The sequence below is a fragment of the Geotrypetes seraphini genome, chromosome 1 (assembly GCF_902459505.1).
Source record: "Geotrypetes seraphini chromosome 1, aGeoSer1.1, whole genome shotgun sequence".
Classification (NCBI taxonomy): domain Eukaryota; kingdom Metazoa; phylum Chordata; class Amphibia; order Gymnophiona; family Dermophiidae; genus Geotrypetes; species Geotrypetes seraphini.
The window spans coordinates 213,796,957-213,818,334 of NC_047084.1; the positions used below are offsets into that span (position 1 = coordinate 213,796,957).

The following is a 21,378-nucleotide window of genomic DNA, read 5'->3' on the forward strand; positions in this document are numbered from 1 at the left end:
GGCGCTTCATGTTTGGCCCATATGAAGCCAATCTTGAAGCAGCTGCATTGGCTTCCCATACAGCAAAGAATGCAATATAAAGTGGTATCGATAGTACACCAGGTTTTATATCGCAAAGCCCCTGGATGTTTTCAAGTTGTTGAAGCTGTACTGCCCAGGAATGGAATTAAGATCTGAAAGTGGTATGAAATTATCAACGGAGAGAGAAAAGATTGCGATGCATACAAGGGTTAGAAATTTGATGTTCTCTGTAGCAAGGGTGAAATTTTGGAATGTACTGACAGGCCAATTGTGTTGAAGTAAGACCAGAGATACCTTTAAAAAAACTTCTGAAGACACAGTTATTTGTTGATGCCTTTATGTGAGTGAAACAGGCATTATTGGCAGGGTAGGACTCAAGCAGGGCAGGGTTTTTTTTATTATTGGAGATGTGATGTACTGTTTTAAGTATTTTGTATATTGCTTGTAACTGCCTAGACTCTTGGGCGGTTTATAAATTTTTTACTTAAAGAAATCTCTGGATGTATTTTTTCTTGTATTCACTTAATGAAAGTATTAAAAATGAATAAAGATATTTTTTTAAAAAATAAATAAATAAATCTCTGGATGAGGGACAAGCACAGAGGGAGTTTTCCAGGCTGAGAAATGAGTCTAACCTCCATATCCAGTACCTTACTGAAGTTAGAATGGCCACAGATAGCAGGTTCTGGCCATGAAACTAATGAAACTGAAAGGATGGATGTGTTATTTAAAAAACTGTCCTTAACATCTCCCATTTTGTGGAGCCTCCTGTACCCCATCTTGAAAAACCTGATTGCAGCAAAATTTAAATAAATCAATGTGTTCTTATTATCTGAGTGGAATGCAAACTATGCCAAGGGTGTAGACTATCAAATATGCCTCTTGAGTGACATTCCATTCCAGAAAAGGTCCAAGGTGATAATGCTGGTGTGAGATGAGAATTGAAAAAGCAAGGTTGATTTCTAAATTCCACTGTAATTGTTGAGGAAAAACAAGGTGGGGGAACGTTGAACTTTTTTATTGCACTCTAAATACCATTTTTTTTTTATAAGCAAGGAAAAAATAAACCATTTGGTCTCATCCTTGTCACATCAGAATCGCTGCCATATCATATCATAAAGAAAAATGCATTGTAAGGTACAGTACATTGAGAAGTGTCAGACTGGGATGGAGAGAAAGGGAAGAGATGCGAGGTCATCGGGGTCCCCTGGAACTGTTTTAATGTTGTCAGTGGGATGGGTTAAGACAAAGGAGGATATGCTGAACTGGGGTGGGGAGAGGAGGCAAATTCATTCGAAGTTCCAGGAATAGTGAAGAGTCAAGGATTATATTCAAACTCTTTATTCTCACTTCTGAGGTCAATTTGAATTGAACACCCACCACTCCAAAAGGGAATTGTTCCTTCCCTCCAAGGTTTTTCATGTGCCCAGAAATCTCTGCCTAACCTCCCTCATGAATAAAATTCCACTCTTAGCATAAAGAAATTACTAAAATATTCCTTTGTTTTAGCTCAGATTTCTGAATATAGACTTGAAACTGGATTTCATCAGTGTAGGAGTACATAACCTAAGCTCTGGTTCATCCCCTTTTAAGTTTCCTGCTTACTGAGTGTATTATTGACATTAGTCTGTTCTGAATGTAGACAGAACCCAAAACGTGGCCTTCAGCAGTATGAACATGTTCTTGTGGAACTGTGATTTGCTTGTTCATTACTTTGAAGTATGTAAAACTGATGAGTGCATTTGTATTATGACATGGAATGCATTTGATCATTAGAAAGCCTGGCTGCTCAGAGATTGTGAATACAGGAGTCGCTTGTTAAATGAATCAACAGACTTTTAGGCTTTATAATCCTCTGCCTTTACTTAGAAAAAGCATTTTTTAAAAGCTACCTCACTGCAAAGAAACTGCACATTTTGAAATCTGAACAAAAAAAGTTAATAGATTGTTTATCATTTGTTTATTGAACCGATTGAAATAGGCCTTGTCTTCAGTTAAGTAGGGCTCCATTATGTGTCCTTCTGAAAAATTAGGTTGCTCCTGCAGTGTTCCTATTACAGATGAAGCTCATGAGAGTAGTTGGCCTGGATCACACAACTGATTGTAGCAGATCACGGTTGGTCTATTGGTGTCTTTGCTTCCACATGGTGTTTTTACACCTTAAAAGTGAAAAAAAAAATGATTTTGGTTAAATGATGCAAATGTCCTACGATTCCAAAATTGGGTTTGTGTTAGGCTACTGAAGATAAGAAATCTATGGGGCATTCATAATTGGCATCTCCTGTTCCAAAGTACAGGGCCCTTTTATTAAAGCTTAATGTGTGCTAATTCTGTTAGCACACGCTAAATGCTAAGGTGGGAATTCATCAAAGTGTGATAAAAGATCGCCTTTTACTGCACCTTGATTCCCTGTGGGATTCTGCAACCTGTAGGATCCTGGTATTGCAGGTTGCTGTATCCCATGGTAAAAGTCAAATGCAGTTTGCAAGCCACCTCTCAAGCAGCGTAATTCTATGTACTCAATGCTCGCGGGCGATGAAATAACTCCAGCAAAAAGTTGTGATAATTTCACCATGATTTTTGGGCCCTAATGCAACTTGCTTGTTTTGGATCTCATTAATTGCCTAGCCTGACACAACTTAAATATCCACAAAAAATGAGGGAACACCCTTCAAACTAACAATTGTATACAGCAACTAGTGTGTATTTGATTCTTTTCCTTTCCTGCTGAGGGTGTGACACATGCTTATAACAATATAGAAAAACAGCCTCAAAGACTCAACAAGCATAGAGAGCAGAAACCTGTCCAAATGAGTTATGCTTTTCTGGCGCACAGAAAACTATCATTGGCGGGTGTTGCCAGAAAAAAGAGCACACTTTGATGTAGGAAAAAAATGGTGTACTCCCAAAAAACTGGCAGCACTATTTAGGTAGTTTATCAAAAACAGACTCCCCCCCCCCCCCCCAATAAGCCAGGAAAGCAAAATTGTATGTAAGAAAACTACATTCTTGTCTAATAAATCGTCCAAGTCCCAAACACCTAGAACAGTGGTTCCCAACTCTGTACAGGAGGACCACCAGGCCAGTCAGGTTTTTGAGATAGCCCTAATGAATATGCATGAGAGAGATTTGCATATAATAGAGGTAATAGGCATGCAAACTGTCCCATGTATATTAGGGCTTTCCCAAAAACCTGACTGGCCTGGTGGACCTCTAGCACAGGGTTGGGGACCACTGGACTAGAACAAGACCTTTTGGACGTGGGAGGATCCAGCAAAGTGATGGACTGGCCACTCAGACACGGCGACAGAGTAGTGGGGCACCTTACAGGGCACTGCTGTGAACCTCACAAAAAGGGTGCCACATAAACATCTCACAACTCCCTTACGGGTCATTGTGAGCCCCCCCCCCAAAAAAAAATAAAAACCACCCCTTAGATAGACCATTGGTCTTCAATAGTGTCCAATCCAAGTCATAAGTATGTGGCAGAAACCCAAATAAGAGCAACATTCCATGTTACCAATCCCAGAACAAGTAGTGGCTTTCCCCGTAGTAGACTATGGACCTTTTCCTTCAGGAACTTGTCCAAATCATTTTTAAACCCATCTATGTTAACCACTGTTACCACATCCTCTGGCAACAAGTTCCGGAGCTTAATTATACTTTGAGTGAAAAAATATTTCCTCCTATTGGTTTTAAAAATATCTCTCTGTAACTTCATTGCGTGTTACCTAGGGGCTCATTTTCAAAACACTTAGGCACACAAAGGTTTCCATGATAATTTGTGATACTTTCTATGATACTTTTTGTATTTAAGTGCTTTGAAAATGAGCCTCCTAGTTTTTATAATTTTTGATGGAGTAAAAAATTGATTCACTTGTACCTGCTCTACACCACTCAGGGTTTTGTAGACCTCAATCATATCTCTCATCAGCCGTCTCTCTTCATATGACATGAATTACAACCCCATTATCATCTTGGTCGCTCTTCTTTGAACCTTTTCTCTTTTTGAGATATAGTGACCAGAACTGAATTCAATACTCAAGGTGAAGTTGCACCATAGAGTGCCTGTGGTCTCAGAAAAAACATACCCCTCTTCATCAAATGCCCCTCACAGAAGCTTTCAAACATGGAATTATGTGGTAGGGGAACCTAGGAAATGTTCTGCAAGATAAACAGTTGGGGCTTTTGCAAGTCAACATCTCTGAGACCACAGATGCTTCCATTTGGGGAACCCATTGTCAGCGGCGGAGGATACAAGATTCTTGGTCTCATGTAAAATTAAATCTGCATATACGTAAATCTGCTAGTTAGGGGTAATGTGCTATGCTCTGAAGGCTTTTCAGTTTGTGCTGAGGGAGTCCGTAGTGGAAATGTTCATACAGTCAAGTTGTCATGTGTTACATACTCAACCAAGGCAATTTGGGATCTTACCACTTATGCAGAGAGGCAATGTTGATTTAGAATTAAGTGTTGCAGCATGAAAAATTTCTTGTAGCCAGATTTCTACCAGGAAAACACAATGTTTTGGCAGACAGTCTCAGCTGTGTTTTGGACCCCCTTGAATGGAGTCTAGGGGCTAGATGCACTAAAGCCTCCAATCGTCTAATGATCATCGCTAAACCAGTTTGACTGGTTTAGCGACCGAACATATTAGAAACATAGAAACATAGAAGATGACGGCAGATAAGGGCCATAGCCCATCAGGTCTGCCCACTCTACTGACCCACCCCCAAGTCTACTATCCTAGGGATCCCACTCCTGGTGACAGGTTCCCTTGGATTAACCCTCTAAGGGATCCCACATTGGCATCCCATTTGCTCTTAAATTCTTGCACGCTGTTTGCCTCGATCACCTGCACCGGGAGCTGGTTCCAAGGATCAACCACTCTCTCGGTGAAGAAATATTGCCTGGTGTCGCCATGAAATTTCCCGCCCCTGAGTTTGAGCGGATGCCCTCTTGTGGCTGAGGGTCCTTTGAGAAAAAGAATCTCTTCTTCCATCTCGATACGGACGGTAATATACTTAAACGTCTCAATCATGTCTCCTCTCTCCCTCTTTCCTCATACGATAGATCCTTGAGCCCCGAGACCATCCTGGTGGCCATCCGTTGCATCGACTCTACTCTCAGCACATCTTTTCGGTAGTGTGGCCTCCAGAACTGCACACAGTATTCCAAATGAGGTCTCACCATGGTTCTGTATAATGGCATTATGACTTCAGGCTTCCGGCTGACGAAACTCCTGCGGATGCAACCTAACAACTGTCTTGCCTTAGATGAAGCCTTCTCCACATGACCAGCAGTTTTCATGTCTGCACTGATGATCACTCCCAAGTCTCGTTCTGTTGAAGTTCTAGCTAAGGTCTCACCATTCAAGGTGTAAGTTCTGCACGGATTTCTGCTGCCGAGGTGCATGATCTTGCATTTCTTAGCGTTGAAGCCCAGCTGCCAGGTCGAGGACCAAAGCTCCAACAAATGTAGGTCCTGTGTCATACTATCGGGTGAATTGCCGTCTCTCACTATATTGCATAGTTTGGCGTCGTCAGCGAATAACGTTATCTTACCTTGAAGCCCCTGAGTTAGGTCCCCTATGAATATGTTGAAAAGGAGCGGGCCCAAGACTGAGCCCTGCAGTACTCCACTGGTCACCTCCGATGTTTTAGAGAGGGTACCGTTAACTACCACCCTCTGAAGTCTGCCACTCAGCCAGTCATTGATCCATGTAGTTAGTGTTTCTCCCAGCCCCATTGATTTCATCTTGCTCAACAACCTGCGATGCGGGACACTATCGAAAGCTTTGCTGAAGTCTAGGTATACGACGTCCATGGATTCACCCAAGTCTAGCTGTTTTGTTACCCAGTCAAAGAAGCTAATGAGATTGGATTGGCAGGACCTACCCTTGGTGAATCCGTGTTGACTGGGATCCCGTAGATTCTCCTCATCCAAGATTGCATCTAATTTATGTTTGATTAGTGTTTCCATGAGTTTGCATACTATTGATGTGAGACTCACTGGTCTGTAGTTTGTAGCCTCTGCCCTGCAACCCTTTTTGTGCAGTGGAACGACGTTAGCTGTTTTCCAGTCTATGGGGACTCTCCCCGAACTTAGGGAGAGATTGAAGAGTCCTGATAGCGGTTCTGCCAGGACATCACGCAGCTCACTGAGCACCCATGTAGATTGTCCGGTCCCATGGCTTTGTTCACCTTGAGTCTTGCCAGTTCGTAGTAGACATCGCCAGGTGTGAACTCAAAATTCTGAAATGGGTCTTACACGCTGGGCCTTGCCTGCAACTGCGGACCATGTCCCGGTGCCTCGCAGGTGAAGACCGAACAGAAGTATTCATTCAGTAGTTCTGCTTTATCGGAATCTGATTCTGCGCAGTTCCCATCTGGTTTTCTAAGGTGTACTATCCCGTCTGTGTTCTTTTTCCTATCACTAATATACCTGAAGAAGGATTTGTCCCCTTTCTTCATGTTCTTTGCCAGAGTCTCTTCCACTCGAAGTTTGGCCTCCCTGACTGCCGTTTTGACCGCTGCAGACCTCGCCCTATGTTCTAATTTAGCTTCCCTAGTCTCTGTTCGTTTGTAGGAAATAAATGCTTTTTTCTTCTCATTGACGAGATGCGAGATTTCTGCGGAGTACCATTGGGGTTTGTTGTTTCTCCACCGTTTGTGTACTAATTTAATGTAGAGGCTTGTCACTTCATGTATGGTAGATTTCAGGGATGACCAATTAGCTTCCACATCATTGGTCGTAGCTTGGTTCTGCAGTGTCCGGTGGATGAAATCTCCCATGCGTTCGAAGTCAGTGCCTCGGAAGTTGAGTACTTTTGTTTTCGTGTTTGATCTAGGGAAACCTTTCCTGAGGTAGAACCACACCATGTTGTGGTCGCTGGAGGCTAGCATATCTCCTACCGAGACCTTCAAGACACTATCCCCATTGGTGAGTACCAGGTCCAGGATCGCCTGGGCCCTAGTGGGTTCCAATACCATTTGTTTGAGTCGTGCTCCCTTTATGGGATGTTAACAGTCTCCTGCTGCCGCTGGTTGTTGCTGAGTATGAGTTCCAATCTGCGTCAGGCATGTTGAAGTCCCCTAGCAGAACAGCGTCTCCCCGTAGAGTGATATTCTCTATATCTTCAATTAATTCAGAGTCTTTGTCTTCCAATTGTCTTGGAGGTCTATATACTACACCAAGATACAGGCATTTTTCCCTGCCTCTGGCCAGGTTCACCCAGAGGGATTCCCCGGTGTACTTGACATCTGTGATTCTGGTAGTTTTGATGTCTTCTTTAATGTATAGTGCCACCCCTCCCCCTGACTTTCCCTCTCTAAACTAAACTAAGCCTTAAGTTTATATACCACATCATCTCCACAGAAGTGGAGCTCGACACGATTTACAAAGCTTAAAAATGTAGGTAGAGAGAGGAGAAAGATTTACAAGAGCATATGAATAGAGTGGATGTAAACAGGAGAAGAGATGTTATATGTTAGAGAAAAGCCAGGTTTTCAGTTGTTTTCGGAATAGTTGGAGGGAGCCTAGGTTCCGCAGCGGGATAGTGAGATCGTTCCAAAGGCCCGTGATTTTGGATTGGAGGGATCTTCCCAGTTTGCAAGCGTGGAGGATGCCGTGTAGAGAGGGGAAGGATAGTTTATATCTGTGAGCGGATCTGGTGGTAGCAGGCGTCCGGACGAGGAAGGATAGAGGGATTAGGGGCGGAAGGATGCCTTGAATGATCTTGAAAGCCAGGCAGAAGCATTTAAAATGAATTCTGGAAAGTACTGAGAGTCAGTGAAGATTGGTAAGTAGTGGGGAGATGTGATCAAATTTGCGTTTAGCAAAAATCAGCTTGGCTGCAGTATTCTGGATAAGCTGGAGTCTGCGAAGACTTTTTTTTGTTAGGCATAAATAAATGGCATTACAGTAATCGAGTTTGGATAGGATGATGGTTTGAACAAGGACGGTGAAATGTTTTTGGTGAAAGTAGGATCTTACTTTCCTCAGCATGTGGAGGCTGAAAAAACATGATTTTGCCACGGAATTCAGGTGATCATTGAGAGAGAGGGAGGAATCGATAGTGATGCCGAGGACCTTGCTTGAGAATTCAAGGTGCAGAGCAGGGCCTGTGGGCAGTGTGAAGAGGGTGGGCAGGTGTACTAATTTTGGGCCGAGCCAGAGTAATTTTGTTTTTGATTCATTTAATTTCATCTGTGCAGAGAGGGACCAGGCGTGAAGTCTCATTATGCATGAAGTGATATTCTCTTGGAGGTTTGTGAGGTTCTGGTCTGTTTCGAGGAGGATAAGTATATCGTCTGCGTATGTGTATATTGTTTCAAGGAGGGATAGAGGAGCTTCAGGGAGGTCATTTACATGTTGAAGGGGATAGGGGAGAGCCCTGTGGGACACCACAGGATGGTGTCCACGGAGAAGATTTGGAGCCGTTTGTGTTGACAATGTAGGAACGAGCGCAAAGGAAGTTTGAGAACCACTTTAGGACAAAGGAGTCTATTCCTATCTCAGAAAGTTGGTAGATTAGTATGTCATGGTGCATGACGTCGAAAGCCGCAGAGAGATCGAACTGTAGAAGAACAGCAAATTTGGTTCGAGCGTGTAGTTGTTGCACCTTTGAAATTAAGGAAATTAGGAGGGACTCGGTGCTGAAATTGGGTCTAAATCCGTATTGGTAGTGTTGGAGAATGGAGAATCTTTCTAGGTAAGAGGAGAGCTGAGTAGCGACTATGGTCTCTAGAAGTTTTGTTAAAAGAGGGATGTTTGCTATGGGGCGGTAGTTCGATGGTAAGGAAGGGTCGAGATCGGCTTTTTTCAGAAGAGGGGATAAGGCAATGTGTCCCATTTCTGTGGAGAACAGGCCCGATAGTAAAACTTTATTTATAAGGTTAGTAAGGGAAGAGATGGCCTGCGCAGGGATGTTTTCGTAAAGGTAGGATGGGAAAGGGTCTAGGATGCATTTTCAGGATTTAAGTTTGAGGCAAAGTTTAGAGATCTGGGTTTTGGATACGGGTTTGAAAGTAGTCCATGATCTGTCAGCAGGGATAGGGTCAGAGTCATTCGGAGGAAGAAAGTTGTAAGAGATAGCTGGGGGGAACAAACTCTTTATGGTAGTGATCTTCTCGTTGAAGAATTTGGCTAGGTCATTTGGAGATGGGAGGGAGGGGGAGGGGGAGGAGTCATTTTTAGAAGTTAGGTTTCGCCAGATGTGGAACAGTGTACTGTTTTGGTTTTTTGACCTGGAGATTTTATCTCCATAGAAATTCTTCCTAGCTTTTTTTAGTACGGAGTTGTAGAATTTGATGTTTTCTCTCCAGGATTGTCTATCTGAAGGGGATTTCGATTTTTTCCATTTTCGCTCCATGGCCCGTCATTTCTGTTTTAATTCCCTGTGGTATGGGAGATACCAGAGAGCCTTATGGGAGTAGGAGATGGGTTTAGTGGCTAGAGGGGCAAGGGCACGGTACGTGGTTTTGGAAAGAGTCACCCAGTTGTGCCAGATTGAGTCTGGGTCCATGTGTTTGGGAAGAGGAGGGAGTTTGTTGAGAAACTGGGACCAGAATAGTTCACTTGTGATTTTTTTGCGGTAGGTAATAGAGTATGTGGCTCAAGGGGACTGACATGAAGATAGGGAGGCAGAACGAGCCTAGGAGGTGATCAGAGCAGGGGACATGTTCCCAACGGGTCTCATCAGTGGAAGTTTTGTGCTCAGTCAGGTCAAGAAAGCTGATGATGTCAATGGAGTGCCCCTTTTCGTGGGTAGGGGTGGGCGGTGGAGCAGTGAAGCCTAGACGAAATAAGTTGTATCCCGGTATAGCCATATCCCACCCATGAGAGTCTGTGAACCACCACGTCAAGGTCGGCATTCATTATTTCGGTTTCTAATTCTAGAATCTTATTGCCTAAACTGTGTGCATTAACATACATAGCCCTCCATACCCCGTGATTGCTAAGTCCCTGTGCTCTAATCAGGTTAACCACATGGTTTTCCATTTGGTCCTACATTCTCTGATTCTGGCATGCAAATGAGGTCATTAATATTAAAACCAGGCATCTGATCAATGCCCTAAACTTGCATGCCAGAATCGGGTTGCTAGAAATGACCCAGAAAAGCCAACAGTTCTAACCTGTCAGTCTGCCTGTTTTTTCATTTTTTTCTATGGGCACAGATGTGTGTGTTCTACACACATACAATATCTGGCCCATAAAAAAAATGTTATGTTATGCCAGCTCCCCCCCCCCATCCCGGTTGTGGCCCTCCCCAACGACCCCCCTCCCGTGACAGCCAAAATCGGCAGGAGGGATGCTCACTCCCTCCCTCCTGCCCACTGCAATCCCCCCTCCTGCACTGACCCCTCCCCTCCCTGCTCCCCTTCCTAAAAATTGAAAAAATCATCAGGAGGGATTCCCCCAACCCCCCTCAGGAGGGATTCCCCCAACCCCCCCCTTACCTATAAATTAGAGACAGCAAGAGGAATGCCCACTCACTCCTGCTCCTCAGGCCCACCACTGCAAAATGACAGGCCTTCCCCATCCCAGTGCATCCTGGGATGCATGGGGAGGGGCCTAAGTACCTGACTAACTCAGATGCTTAAGGCTCCTCCCTTTGTATCCCTGGGAAACATCAGGATTTACAATACATCCAGACCTAACTTCTCTAGTATTGAAAGCGTGAAAATTGAGAGTAATTTGCTGAAAGGTTGCACTTTGTTTGACAAGAGTGTGTGATATAGTTTTCATGTCTAGAAAAGATTCCACCAAAAATCTTACAACTTTAAATGGTAAAGATTTTCTGCTTGGTGTGGGGTTTGGAAGTAGGACTCATTCACTTGTGATGTTGTGGTCATTTTACATAGATTATTTGCTGTGTCTAACTTGGGGTTGAGTCTCTGTTTGGTTCATGTGCATCTGAATCCAGTTTTCACTTTCCAAGCCAAGGTGTACCGCAATTCTTTTGCAGCACATCCAATTATTAAAAGGTTTATGAGAGTTTTGATTCTGCAGAGATCACTGTTAAAACTGTCTCTTTTGGCATGGGAATTGTGTTTAGTCCTGTTTCAATTGACTAAGCCACTGTTTGAGCTGTTGGGGTTGGCTCAGGTTAAGTATCCGACTTAGAAAACTTTGTTCCTCATTACTATTGTGTCTGCATGGAGAATTAGTGAGATTCAAGCACTAGTATACTATTTCCCCTTTACTCAAGTTATTTTGGATAGAGTAGTTCTGAGAACTCATCTGAAGTTTCTTCCCAAGATGATATCAGAGTATCATATGAATGAGCCTTTAGTTTTGCCAGAATTGTACCCTCTTCCTCATGAAACTGTTTTCCATACAGGGATGCAAACAGACTCTCTCAACTGTTCTTGCCATTCCACAATAAGGGTTCTATCCATCCAGTAAAGAAAAGAACTTTGTATAACAAAATGCATTCGTTTCTGCTATCAAGCAATAGAAGAATGGGGGGAGGGGAGGAGAAGAATTATGGTGCATAGTTTTAAGAGCAGTGGCTATATCTAGGACACAGATTAATAATGTGTCTATGGAAGAAATATGTAAAGCGATCACATAGTCATCATTTCATGTTTTTGCTAAACATTTGTTTGGATAATCCTTTCTCATAAGAACATAAGAAAAGTGGTTCATTGGTTTTAAATCATTTGTAATTGTCTAATTAATTTATTTTTTCAATAAAACAATTGTTATTTATAGTTGCTGCTCATAGACCATGTTAATTACAATTTTATTTTGCAAATATGTTCATTTTGTTTATGGTGAACAAATATTTTGTACTTCAATTCCTTTATTTGTGGGTTGCAAATATGTTTCACAGCACGTTTGGTGAAGGCAACCCATAGCTGGGCCATCACCGGTTGTGTGACATTGGAGCCGTGTTGGGTCCTTTGGTTCACTTTTGGTTTTAAATGATTTGTAATTGTCCTGGGGACCCCCCCAGCCAGTCGGGCTTTCAAGATATCCGTAATGAATATGCATGAGAGAGATTTGCATATAATGGAATTGACAGGTATGCAAATCTCTCTCATGCATATTCATTAGGGTTATCTTGAAAACCCGACTTGCTGGGTGTAAACAAAATAAAAATACTTTTCCTCTCTCTTAGGTCCTAGCTCACGCTCGCTAACACCAACTCTGGCAGGATACACATTTCAAATCTGACATGTTGTAATCACAAAATTATTTTTTCTACCTTTTGTTGTCATTTTATTTTTCAAATCATCTTGGTCCCAGGCTCTGTTTTCTGTTTGTCTTCTGTTAACTTGCTTGCCAGGGTCTCCTGTCCATTTGATGTTTTCTTCTTTCTTCATGCTCACCATAACATCTTCCATCTTTGTACCTTCCCTTCCACTGCTATAATCCAACATTTTATTTATTTATTTATTTAGATTTTTTTTTTGGGGGGGGAGGTCCCTACCATCTCTCTCTCTCTCTCTCTCTTTCTCTCTCCCTGCCTTGTGCCCTAGGTTAAAACTCTCTATTTCTCTCCATGCAGCATCTCTCCCTTCCTCCCCTCCATTATCATGTGCAACATTTCTTTTTCTCTCCCCATGCACCATCTCTCCCTGTTCTCCACCCTAACATTTCTCCCTCTCTCTGCTCCATGCATGTCTCCCTCCCCTCCACCATATGCAGGATTTATCCTTCTCACCCCTTTCTATCTCTTTGTCGCATCTCCCTTCCTCTTCTCCAGCCCATGTCCAATGATTATTCCTCTAAGGTAGGACCTGGCAGAGAGGAAGGCTCAATGCTGGCAGTGAATTCTGAATACTGACACAAGATGTACCCAGAATCAGACCATTATGTTGGCCCCTCGCTCAGAACACCCTCTTATGGGCTACACCCAGGGCAGATTGCACCCCCTCCTCCTTGATACATCACTGCTGTCTATATTTTTGCACTGATCAGGAAGAAATGCATTTCTATTTCTCTGGTTTTGCAGTCTGGCAACATGGGTATTTGCATTGGATTCATCTGTGTTCTGCATTGTGTGGCCAAGGTCAGGTATTCTGGTAGAATGAATGTCGAGAAGCATTATTGGCCAAGTAGGAAGATATTTGTAGGCTCTCCTTCATCTCTTTTGGACCCCAAATGGCCCTTACTTAAAAATTAGTGAAGACCACTGACTTACTTTATAGGCAAATCTGGCTCATGTATATTCATTAGGGATATCTTGAAAATCCGACTGGCTGGGTATCTCACAGGACAGGTTTAAGAACCACTGATCTAGTCAATCTGGGAATTACAACGGACAGCCTGACTGTGTAGTACAGCTGATGCCACTGTATGGCATTTTTGTTTCTTCTCTCAGCTTCAGAAGTGTATTACTTTTACTGACAGAACGCAATGGTTAATAGGTAGCTCTTATCCTCCACTTGCCACACTTTTGTTTTCAAGGTATTGAACAACAACAACACTTTGAGAACTGACTCTTTTATCCTCTTTTTGTCCACGGCATTAAATCAGGAGTAAGCTCCCCATATGAACCACTTGACATATCTGTGAATTGACTGCTGGAGTGAAGCAATGTGTTGAAACACCTATAATGTGGGTGTAAACCGAAGTGCAACACACACACAAAAAAAAACCCCAGAGGTGAAAATACGCAATGCTTAAAACAATAGAAAGAACAGACCATCAAATAAAGATATGAGAAATAAAGGCTTTAATTGCCCCAAGAAACACAATGCCTGACATTGCCACATTTCACCTACAAGGTTGCTTTAGCAGCAGTAACTTGAGGAGGATGGGTAAATATATACTTCCCTTCTTGAGCTAGTCAAAGGCAGTTAGCCTCCAAGCACTTTATATAGAACTAGTCTTTAAGCCCGTTACATTAACGGGTGCTAGATTAGATGTGTCTGTCTGTGTTTCTTTATCTCTCTCTCCTTGGCCGCTGTCTGTGTCTTTTTGCCTTCCTCCCCCCCCCCCCCCACGAGCAAAGCTGTCTGCCCCCAGCACACCCCTCCCCCCAAAGCAGCCCCCTTTCCCTCTCCCTGACTGTCTCTCCATGGCCCTCTTCTGTCTTCCCCCCCAGAGCAAAGCTGTTTGCCCAAAGCACACCCCTCCCCTCAAAGCAGCCCCCTTCCCTCTCCCTGTCTCTCCATGGCCCCTTCTGTCTTCACCCCAGAGCAAAGCTGTTTGCCCCAAGCACACCCCTCCCCCAAAGCAGTCCCCTTTCTTTCTCCCTGTCTCTCCATGGCCCCATCTGTATTCCCCCCGAGCAAAGCTGTTTGCCCCAAGCACACTCCTCCCCCCAAAGCAGCCCCCTTTTCCTCTCCCTGTCTCTCCATGGCCCCTTGTCTTCCCCCCAGAGCAAAGCTGTCTGTCCCCAGCACACCTCCCCCTCCTCAAAGCAGCCCCCTTTCCCTATCCCTATCTCTCCATGGCCCTTACTGTCTCCCCCTAGCACATCCCTCCCCCAAAGCAGCCTCCTTTCCCTCTCCCCCTGGCCCCTTATTGATCCCCTTATTACCCTCCCTCCATCCCGGCATCTTCTGGCCTGCTCCTCAGCAAAGCAGCCTGCGATTGTGGTGGCCGGCTTTAGCGAACCTCGCAGGCTGCTCTCCAACTCGGTAGCACGTTCCCTCTGACGCGATCCCGTGCATCAGAGGGAACATGCTACTGAGGTTGGAGAGTGGCCTGCGAGGTTCTTTAAAGCCAGCCACGATCGCAGGCTGCTCTGATGAGGAGGATCAGCGGCAGCAGCGGTAGCGGTGAGCGAGAGCGGGAGGTGTGTTCCCTGCCAAGGACGCAGGCAGAAAGAGAGCTTGCCTGCGCTTCCTCGCAGCAGCAGTTGGTGAGTGAGGGTGGGAGGAGGGGAGTGGCCAGAATGTTCCCTGCCGCCGGGTTCTAAAATGGAACACGGCCACGGATCACACACCACAGCGGCAGGGATCATGCTGTTTTAACATCACATGCGCCGGTAAGCTTTTATTATATAGGATTTCTGTATCTCCCTCTAGTTATTACCCCTGATGCAGCCTTATAGGTGAAACATGGCAATGTTGGGCATTGTGTTTCTTGCTGCAATTAAAGCCTTTATTTCTCATCTTTGGTGGTTTGCTGTTCTTTCTGCACCTATAACACTGCACAACAATTTTTTGGTTAAGTCTTGATTCCTGAAAAGTTTTTGGTGATTATGACAGGTACCAACTTGGTATGCTCAAATATGGTTTTGGTTTTACTGCATCACGTAAGAACTATGAGAAATAGACATTTTTATGTTTACTGACAATAAAATATATAGTCAAGTTTACGTTTCGCACAAGCGACTAAATGAAACAGAATTAAAAGTGTTTTGCTCCCGAGTTTCTTTTATATTCAGTGTCTGGTGCATCACGTTGTAGCATCCAACAATAGTCGGCAAGCATTGACGGATTCCAATTGCCCTGGTATCGTTTCTCCATCGTAGCTATGTCTTGATGAAACCTTTCACCGTGCTCGTCACTCACAGCACCGAGATTTGCGGGGAAGAAGTCCAAGTGTGAATGGAGGAAATGAATCTTGAGTGACATATTGCACTTCATTCTCTTGTATGCTTTGAGAAGTTTGTCTACCAGCTGAATGTAGTTTGGGGCTCTGTAATTGCCCAGAAAATTGTCAACAACGTCTTTCAAGGCTTTCCAGCCAATTTTTTCCGGCCCAACTAACAGATCTTCAAATCGCTTGTCACTCATAACATGTCTGATCTGGGGGCCAACAAAAATACCCTCTTTGATCTTGGCATCAGTTATTCTTGGGAACATCTGTCTTAAATAACGAAAACCTTCCCCTTCCTTGTTCATTGCTTTCACAAAATTCTTCATGAGTCCCAGTTTAATGTGAAGAGGAGGCAAAAATATCTTTGTCGGGTCAACAAGCGATTCATGTGCTACATTTTTCTGTCCTGGAACTAACTTTTTACGGAGTGGCCAGTTCTTTCTAGAATAGTGCGACTCTCTGTCTCGGCTGTCCCATTCGCAGATGAAACAGCAGTACTTTGTATAGCCAAGCTGCAGTCCTAGTAACAGAGCAACGACTTTGAGGTCTCCACAGATATTCCAGTTATACCTGGTATACTGGACATACTTTAGTAACATTTCCATATTCTCATATGTTTCTTTCATATGTGCTGCATAGCCAACAGGTACTGAAGGATAAACGTTGCCATTGTGCAACAGAACAGCTTTCAGGCTTAACATTGACGAATCAATGAAAAGACGCCACTCTTCCGGGTTGTGATCACAACCAAAGACCGAGAACAATCCTTCAATGTCACAACAGAAACAGAGACTGTCGACTTGTGCAAAAAATTTGGTTATATCATGATGCCGGTCTCGAAACACAGAAATTTTCGTACCTGGTGATAGCAAACACCATTCCTGCAGTCTCGAACCTAGCAGCTCAGCTTTTGCTTTTGACAGACCCAAATCTCTGACCAAATCGTTCAATTCGGACTGTGTTATCAGATGTGGATCGCCTGATGAGGATGGTTCAAAATCCGGGTCAATGTCACTGTTAGAACCCTGCACTGCAGTTTCTTCATCTGGTTCGTCTAAGGTCCAATCCTCTGGTGGTTTCGGAACTGGAAGACTGTCATCATGTGGCATGGGTCTCATTGCTGAAGGCAGATTAGGATATTCAATTGACTTCTTGTTTTTGGCAGAGAAACCAGACACATTAGTCAAACAGAAATAACAGTCCGTCACATGGTCTTTCTGTTCTCGCCATATCATCGGAACAGCAAATGGCATCGTCTTTCGAGTACCTCTGAGCCAGGCTCTCAGACTAACAGCACATGTCGCACAGCAAATGTGAGGCGCCCATTGCTTGTCTTGATCACCTATTTTGCAGCCAAAATACAGATGATAGGCTTTCTTTACAAGGGCAGTCATCGAACGTCTCTGAGGCGTAAGTGTATATTCCCCACAGATATAGCAGAATGTGTCGCGGCTGTTACGACACCGACGAGACATATTGCCCGACACCAAAACGTCTATAGCATCAAGCTTACTTACTGTTATATTGCTACAGCTACTATACTACTATACTTTACTATACTGATACTATATACACACACGGACTATCTATATTAACCAAATGAGCAGGATCGGTGTATGGAAGCCACCATTATAGCATGGTGAGACAGCGCAAGCTCGTTCAGACCTGCCCAGACATGCCCAGGATGTCATCTTCCATAAAACAGCTTCCAACCTGGCTAGATTTTATGCATGGACATACCCAGGCGGCACAAACCGTTGTTGATAAGACACTTATGGGAGAAAAAATTGTTTGCATCCAAATATAAGAAAAAATCACGACAAAATTGAAGATTTCTCTGAAATGGTACGTGATGGGTAATTTTTGATGTAATATTCATGATCAGCACCCAAAATTCTATAAGAAACACCCAGCAGTGTTCAGGAAGCAAAAACTTTGTTGTGCAGTGTAATATGACCACATCCTAGCACCTCCAAATAAAGACCAGATCATAACAGCACAATGTGGTGAGATCCCCTTCCTTTCAAATGCTATCCTTCAGTTTCAAAAAGATTATGGGTCACTCTCAGATTTTAACTGTGGAAAACTGCACATTTGTTTTATTTAAATGCAGAATCATTTATATTCCAAAAAGAGGAGCTAAAGTACAACACTAATAAATAATGTAGCTGGTGTACTGAACAATTACAATCTATAGCCCAGAAAGGCAAGCCATATATATATTTTTTTTACAATGAAACATTAAAACTTTGATCTCTTGTACACCAAACTCAAGAGATCAGTTCTCTTGCCACATAGAAATCCCAAATCTCCACACTGAATAAAAACAAATAAATTTGTTGAGACAAGTTAAAAGGAATGGTTACCAGTGAAATCACCTGAATGGTACTTTTAGCAGACATGCACGCTTATACTCCTTTTTGGGAATGGACCTTTAAGTGTGCAATGATGAGATACAATGCATACGTTATCAGTTGAGGAGTTGCCAAACTCCACAAGGGGTGGAAAGCAGCAAGATATTTCAACTGTACTCCCCAAAGAACAGCAGAAACAATGTCTCTATCCATATTTGTAGAGGTGGAATGTGAGCCTTTGCTGAGCTGGACCTCCAGAAGTGTTCACTGTTCTCAGTGGATGATTTCTTGTGGTGACAGAGACAGCTTCAGGATGGACTAATGGTAGCAAGTCCTTTCCCACTAAGACCTTCCCATATCTATATTTCCTCCCCTCCTAGCCTTTCTTTTCCAATCGCTCCACCCATGAGCTAAGTCTAAACTGTGAAACATGTGCTGGAGACCACCCTCAATGTGAAAACAAAACAAATACAAAGCATAAATTAATCCCAGAAATGAAATTCATAAATTACAATCATGATATGACCTCTCCACCCTTCATTTAGCCACTTCAACCCAGTGATGAAAGTGCTGCTGTGCAGGACATGCATTTTTTACAGTCTTAGAAAGGATATAAAACATACACTTCTCACACACAAGAAAATGATTTTATTATCACTTTGATCATATTACAATAATCACACATCACATAGTCCACTAATCAAATTCATTTGCAACTTCCAGCATGTGACACCCAGGACCAATCATTTTTTAACACACACGCACACCACATGTAAACAAATATTTTTAGTAATAACCATGAAATGAATGGTCAGAAAAGAAAAAGTTAAACTCGGCAAGTACTTCATTTTGAACACAATCCATAGTATAACCATGAGAGGAAGCTGGGCCTCCCACTTTAAGCTTAGGCTCCCTCAAAATAAACATCTCCCTTGCTGTAGCTGGTAGAGATCCCCAAGCCTCACCAACTGACAATTCTCCATCTCCTCTCAGTCGCTAGCTTTCCTATTTCCTATCTCACTCCTTTCCCAGCCTCCTATTTCCTTCTATATACTTCCCATTACCACATTTCTACCACTGTTCTCTCACTCATCTTTCATCTCCCTTTTGACCTCATCCACAAGGCTCATTTTCAGAATCCTCTGGTCAAGCTATATATATCACCCTGTTACTTTCTCTTCATTCCTTAGCATCTTCTTATCCCAGCTCTCTTCCCACCTGCCCTCCCAAGGGTCCATTTCTCTTCCTCTCTCCCCATGCTCCATCTCTTTTCTGTTGTTGTTCTTCTTCCCTCACCCCTTGATGCTGAATAATGAGATGGAAGAAAAATAAAAGATGCTGCATCTCTCTCTCCCTTCCACCCCCAGGCCTAACATTTCTCCCTTCCATCTCCAGATCCAACTTCCCTTCGTTTCTCTTCCTAACTGCCCCCCATCCCATCTCTCCCCCTGCCTGCCTCCCTCCCCCAGGTCCACCATTTCTCCTCCCAAAAGTTCTCCCTTCAAGTATCTCTTTCCTTCTTCCTCCACACCATCCCAGGTCCAATTTCTTTTCCTTCAGACCATTATCCACCATCTCTCTCTCTCTCTCTGTCTTCTGTTTCTGGCCCCATAAGCTCTCCCCATGCCCAATCTGGCACCTCTTAATTAATACCACCACCACCCCCCTCCTACTTAAAAAATTACTCTGTTAGTCCAGGAGGCTTCCTCCTCAACCCAGCACGTTCTCACCCTACTCTCTGCACCGATCTGATGTCACCCTCACCTTCTGTCACGCTGAAAAATCTGCTGGCCTCGGCAGTGATTCAGCAATGTTGCCCACAGCTCCTCTTCCTGCTTTCCATCTGCCGTGGTCTGTCTCCAATGATGCAACTTCCTGTTTCCACTCGCAGCTGATGGAAAGCAGGAAGAGGATCTGCAGGCAATGTTGCTGAATCACTGCCGAGGCCGGCAGTGATTCAGCATAACATCAGACCGGCGCAGAGAGAAGAGGGAAATCATGCTAGGCCACGGGGACCACCGAGAGCTTTGGGACCAAGCCGTGAGAAGGGGAAGTTCCTGGACCATGACTCCAAGGCCAGGAACACCCCCACATGGCTTGCACCCAGGGTGGACCGCCCCTTCTGCCCTACCCTTGGTACACCACTCTTAGCAGTCATTTTGCTTCATTTGACATGTCGTCCTGCTAAATTTCCAGCCTGTACAATGACATCTTTTGCTGCTAATTGTTATATTGAACTACTAACTAGACTGCTTTTGAACCAATTAGGCGAAGGAGGGGCCCTTCCTTTGCCTAAAAGCTGGATTTATGCAAATTTGAGGCAAACTTAAATACCTGTGAGCTATGTGTGTGCATTATGAGGTGCTATTTATTTTCCCATTTGGTCAGTCTTTATTTTAGTAGATTTTATCACACCTGCCCTCCTCCACAGAAAAGTGTGTGTGTGTTCTTCAGTTCATTTTTTTAATTAATGCTTGTCCAATTTGGTTACTAAACATAAAAATTTGTTGTCACGTGTTAATTAACTTTAATTTGGAGCTGTGTGCGCTTAAAGATGATTTAGGTTATATTCTTGATGCACAACAAATTTTCTGAACTGAAACCGCAAACCAAATATACAGTCCTATCCTTGGGTGTTACTCTTCTTGTTTTCATATTATTATTTATTTGGTTGGTTGGTTTTATATCCCATTCTCCCTAGAGAGCTCAGAGCGGGTTACAAACTAACATTCACAGTGTTACAATATTACATTATATACATAGTAACATAGTAAATCACGGCAGATAAAGACCTGAACTGTCCATCCAGTCTGCCCATAAGTTATAATTTAAAAATATAGTGGTACCTTAGATTACGAGCATAATCCGTTCCAGGAGCATGCTCGTAATCCAAAATGCTCGTTTATCAAAGAAAGTTTCCCCATAGGAAATAGTGGAAACTCGCTTTGATATGTTCCCCCCCTTCCCGAGGCCAGCAGCGCTGCTCCCCCTCCCCCCACGAGAACCGGTATTGCTCCCCCCAAAGGACCCCCCCCGCCGCAACCTGAGGTCCCCCCAACCCACCCGAACCCTCTTCTTACTTTAGTGTATCCTCCGCACCGGCACCAGCACCAGCATGTCCTGTGCGTCGTGAACTCTCAGGCCTTGAGCATGCGCACATGCTCAAGGCCCAGCACAGGAGGCAGATCTTCAGGCACCGGCACCAACGCACAGGACATGCACAGTGCCAGTGCGGAGAACACACATAGGTGCCAGTGCGGAGGCTACACTAAAGTAAGAAGAGGGTTCGGGTGGGTTGGGGGGACCTCAGGTCGCGGCAGGGGGGGGGTGCCCGATGGCAGCGGGGGGGGGGGGGGGTGCCGGATCACGGGGGGGGGGGAGGGTGCCGGTTCTCAGGGGGGGGCGCTCGCAAATCGAGGCACGCTCAGTTTCCGAGGTGCCGATTTTGCGAATGTTTTGCTCGTCTTACAAAACACTCGCAAACCGGTGCACTCGTAAA

At 44.0% G+C, this 21,378-nt stretch overlaps 1 protein-coding gene across 3 annotated transcripts in view; it reads right to left on the reverse strand.

Moving 5' to 3' along the window:
* Window positions 1-1,949: 1,949 nt before the first annotated feature.
* SPATA18 (spermatogenesis associated 18) overlaps window positions 1,950-21,378 on the reverse strand; it is a 218,097-nt gene continuing 198,668 nt past the window's right edge. For all 3 annotated transcript variants that reach the window (XM_033945672.1, XM_033945636.1, XM_033945653.1), the window contains one exon: window positions 1,950-2,180. In XM_033945672.1, coding sequence (XP_033801563.1) covers window positions 2,089-2,180 — 92 coding nt within the window. In that variant the 3' untranslated portion in view covers window positions 1,950-2,088. The remainder of the gene's footprint in view (window positions 2,181-21,378) is intronic.